General features: G+C 33.5%; 1 protein-coding gene across 1 annotated transcript in view; it reads left to right on the plus strand.

Moving 5' to 3' along the window:
• LOC102261090 (MAM and LDL-receptor class A domain-containing protein 1) overlaps positions 1-5,047 on the plus strand; it is a gene marked incomplete at its 3' end in the record, with an annotated part of 431,828 nt that overhangs the window by 19,946 nt on the left and 406,835 nt on the right. Inside the window, exon 3 of the mRNA XM_014543905.1 lies at positions 215-355. Within this exon, the coding sequence (XP_014399391.1) occupies positions 215-355 (141 nt within the window). The remainder of the gene's footprint in view (positions 1-214; positions 356-5,047) is intronic.

Genomic DNA, 5,047 nt, shown 5'->3' on the forward strand with positions numbered 1-5,047 from the left:
AATTCTGATTTCACTGGGTTTTGTGTGTGGTGATTTATTAGAATGTCATATGCAAAAAAGCTTTACATTAATAAAGTAAACTTAAATATGAGAAATAATCCTTATGCTAATCTAAACTTGTCATTTGTTGCTAAGCTTTCTTTTTCTAATATTTTCTTATTTCTTAAGAAGCCAAATGGGTTGTAAAAGCTAATTTATTTTTTTCTCTCATTAGGCTCAAATTATGAAAGATGTGATTTTGAGGATGGGATCTGTAATATGACACAAGATCAGAGTCTGCAACTTGGTTGGACAAAGAGAAATGGGATGACTGGTCTATCACCTCCATTTTATGATCACAATGGTGTTATATCTGGTAAATACTTGGAATTTCTTTATTTCTTTCTTTCATTTCTTTTTTGTCAAGGGTTTGATTATGGCAGTAGAATCTTGGCTAATGATTAGATATGAATAATTATGCTGTTTAATTTTCTTTATACTGTAACTATTTTCAATATATTTATTATTCTAAAATATCACATTGGATTCTTATAATTAAGTTCATGGGATCTCAAAGGTATCTAGATAATAATTAGGATTTTCTATATACTAGTATTTTGACTCTTTATGGAAATTGTGAAATTTAAACATGAGACTACATAAATTAATTCATCAATTTTATGTTTTGCTTTTGGCTAGACTGATTTCAAGAATCCTGCCTAGCTGGTTTGGCTTAGTGGATAGAGCGTCGGCCTGTGGACTGAAAGGTCCCAGGTTTGATTCCGATCAAGGGCACAAGCCCAGGTTGCAGGCTTGATCCCCAGTGGGGAGCATGCAGGAGGCAGCCAATCAATGATTCTCTCTCATCATTGATGTTTCTATCTCTCTCTTCCTCTCCCTTCCTCTTTGAAATCAATAAAAATATATTTTTAAAAAAGAGAATCTCTTTGGCATTAGTATATTAGCATAGAAGCTTGTTAGCAGAGTGTGGAAAGATCCTGGCTGAGAGATTAAAATAAAGCCAATATTTCAGTAGTAGAAGTGCTAACATGGACTTTGTCTTTTTTAGTTACAGTTGTATCCTCAGTGCCAAACAGAGTGATTGTTATACTGATGGGTTGGAATTGAGGTCTAATGCCTTCTTTCCTCTTCATTTATGGGGAGATAGATAGACCATGTGTAGGTAACATCTCTAAATCTAGGCTTCTTATCTGTAAATGGGATTAATGCTACCTAATCTTCACTCTGTTGTAAATTTTCAATCAGGGTATGTATGATAAATTTTCAGAGCTAAATTTTAAAATCTATTAGAACATTAAAAACATGCCTCTGTCAATATTTGAAGTCTACTAAAGCTCAGGGCAGAGTGATTACAATGTATTACTGATTTTTAAACAATAATTTTTCTTATGGAAGGCCTGGGGAAGGCAGAGGTGGGAAGGAGGGGCTCAATGGGGGGAGGGGCAGGGAACATCTGTAATACTTTCAGCAATAATGATACTTTTTTTTTTAAAGATCATCTTTCTTATGGGTATTTAAAATCAGATTTAAATGGTAATATTAAAACTGTTGCTACTTTGACCAATTGTTAAATTGGAGCTAAAATCTGTATATTATGAAATAAGCAAGGTGTATGTGTCCACTTATTTTTTATTTGTTTAATTTTTGCCTCTGGCAATTTATTATAAACATTTTCAAAGATATGCAAAAGTTGAAAAAGTTTGCTGTGAATAACCATATATTTGCCACTTAGGTAATACAATTCAAATAACTATATTTGTTTTATCAAATAGCTATTCATCTACCCATCCCTTTATTCCTCAATCTATCATATTTTCAATGCATTCAAAGAAAATGGCAGGAATCACTTTACCCCAAATGAAAGCATGGTATCCTTAACTAAATGCAGTAGTCAACAAACCATGGCCTTGGGGCATTTTCTGGTTTCTGTAAATAAAGTTGTTGGTTTTTATTAGTTTGTGTTTGTGTGTGTGTGTGTGTGTGTGTGTGTGTTTTACACAAACAGGTCCATTCATTCACAAATTGTCTGTGGCTGCTTTTGTGCTGCTAACTTGGATTTGAGTAGTTGGAGAGACCATATGGTCCACAAAGTCTAAATGATTTGGCCCTTTAAGAAAAGTTTGTTTGCTCCTACACTAGAGTTCAAGTTCTCCTTTTTTCTTTTGAGGTAAAACTTAAAATCATATAAAAACACCAATATTACATGTACTCTTTGATAAATTCTGACAAATGTGTTCACTTGTGCAACCAATCCGTAACAAACTGAAACATCACTGTCATGCTGTTGTGGCAGCCGTTCAAATGGCTCAGGAGGATGATCAGTCAGCACTCAGAGGAATCAGGAGAGTAAACCTTTCTTGTGCAGCGCTGCTAGTCCAGGGGATTCTCATCCAAAGCCTGAACTGCCAATGTTGGGAGGATATATATATATATTCGATCTTCTTCTTGCGGTGGGCCCCTCGGGTGGGCTTTGCAGCTCTGCCCAAGTCAGTTAGAATGCAGCTTGTAAGATTACTGTTTAACTAGACACTGAACTAGGCTGTAAGTCCCCAGAGTTGCCCCCCTATTTTTCTTCTCAATGCTGGGAAGTTCCCTCATGTACCCTCCTAGTCAATCCATGCTCCTGCCCTTCACTCTCAATACAATCACTATTTTTATTTCTGAAACATCCATAGGTTAGATTTGCCTCTTCTAGAACTTCATATAAATGAGTTCATACAGTATAGTGTATACACTGTTGTATAAGGCTTTTTACACTTAGTATAATGCTTTCTGATTCATCCATGTTGTAGCATGTATCTTTAATTTTTTTCTTTTTATTGCTGGCCAGTATGCAATTATATGGGTTATTCATCCATTACTCTATTGACTGACACCTTTGTTTTTTCTTATTTTGAGCTATTATAATAAAACAGCTTTAAACATTTTTTTGTGTGTTAATCCTCACCCAAAGATATTTTTCCCATTGATTTTAGAGAGAGTGAAAGGAGGGAGGGGGAAAGAAAGAGAAAGAAAGAGAAACATCCATGTGAGAGATACACATCAACTGGTTGCCTCCTGCATGCGCCCTGACTAGGTCCGGATTTGCAACCCAGGTATATTCCCTTGGCCAGGAATCAAACCCGTGACCCTTTGATGTGTGGACTGATGCTCTAACTACTTAGCAATACCAATCAGGCTAACTTGTTTTGTTTTATTCCTTCAAGTATCCATTCCCATAACACTATGCCCCTTTTGTTTATCCTTAAAACCTCCTAAAGCCCCCAATTTGTTTTTTCTTTTTAAATATAAGCATTATATTAATCACTGGATTTTTTAATACCAACATGTCCTAAATTGGTCTATGCTGTCCTTTCTGAAGGTCTCTGGGAACCATAATCTATTACTCAATACTTGTCAGGCTGCATTATGTAGACAGTAAATTGGATTATTTCATTAAGGAAAAACAGCAAAAGACAAAAAATGGAAAGAAGAATCTTACATTATCACTCTCTAGATCACATTTTTGCAGCTTTTATAATCTTAACATCTTTTTATTTGGGAATCAGTAAAAAATTAATGTTCATTTATTCTTTTATGTATATATTTTTTTAAAAAACTTTTTATTGAGCATTTCCACTGTTTCACAATCTGTCCTAGGACCTACAGATATAATAGTTAACAAGAACATGGCTCTTGTCCTCAATGAATTTGTAATCTAGTAATGGAGACATAAATCTAATACCTGTTTTATTCTAGAGACCTGCATTTTTTTTTCTTTAAAGGGCCAGACAGTAAATAATTTTGTTTTTTTAGGCCATAAAGCCTACTCAACTCTGCATTGTATTGTGAAAGTAGCATAGACAACACGTAAGAATCAAGCATGGCTGTGTTATAATAAAACTTTATTGATGGACCCTTGAATTTATAATTCATATAAATTTCACAGATCATAAAATACTCTTTGGAAAAATTCCAAACATTTAAAATGTAAAAACCCTTAGCTCTCATACAAAACCTGGTGGCAAATGTGATTTGTCTGTGGGCTGTAGTTTGCTGTCCCCTCATCTGTTTAATAAACATTGAATATTTTTGCATCTAACAATATGCAATTTTGGTGATACATGAGTAAAGGATAACATTCCTCCTCTAAGAACAAACAAGTTACAATCTTAATTTTAGTGGCCACTTTTGTAGCAAATGTAGCTGAAGCCTACCTTGATGTTTACCCTGATTCTATAAAAAAAATTAGCTTTGCTATTCATCTGAATTTTCAATTAAAGATATTTTTATAGTAGTCAAGCCTGTTTTTTAATAATAAAAATACAAATAAGAATTGTGTTCATGAAGTGGAATTACAGTGTATTATTCTACTTGTCCTGTTTTAAATGTTGTAGTTACACTATTTTAAAAGTAAAAAGTAACAAAGAAAAATTTATTTTATATGTTTATGTACACATATTTACATATGGTGGTGACAATTGTTCATTTAAATTCAAAAGCATTTATTAACCCCAGTGTGTGTAAGGCATCACGATAAATTCTGTGAATATTATAAAGACTATTAAAATAGCTGTTGCATATCAAGGTGTTTGTGATCATTTTAGAAAGCTTTTTTTTTAAGGAAGTGTAAGATTTTTATAGGAAGTAGGGTGGGGAAGGGGAGCTATTGACAAAAGAATAAAAGAAGATTATGCTTGGGCCAAGACATTTTTTTTTTTTTAAGGGAAAAGAAGAGTATCAGTGCAAGAAATGTCCAAACATATAGAGAATTTTTATGAGTTTATTTGAGCTAAACTGAGGACATATGCCCGGGAGCAATATCTCAAATATAGTTTTTTCTTTTTCTTGATCAACTTTTTAATTTTGTTTTACTTTATTTTTTAAAACCATTTTTAAATCACAGTTGAAATGCATTATTATATTAGTTTTGGGTGTATACTCCAGTGATTAGACATTACATAACTTACTAAGGGATCATCACAATTTGACACCATACATAGTTATTAGAATATTATTGACTACTAGAGGCCCGGTGCACAAAAATTTGTGCACTGGGGGGAAGGGG

This window comes from Myotis brandtii, unplaced genomic scaffold, assembly GCF_000412655.1.
Source record: "Myotis brandtii unplaced genomic scaffold, ASM41265v1 scaffold341, whole genome shotgun sequence".
Lineage (NCBI taxonomy): Eukaryota > Metazoa > Chordata > Mammalia > Chiroptera > Vespertilionidae > Myotis > Myotis brandtii.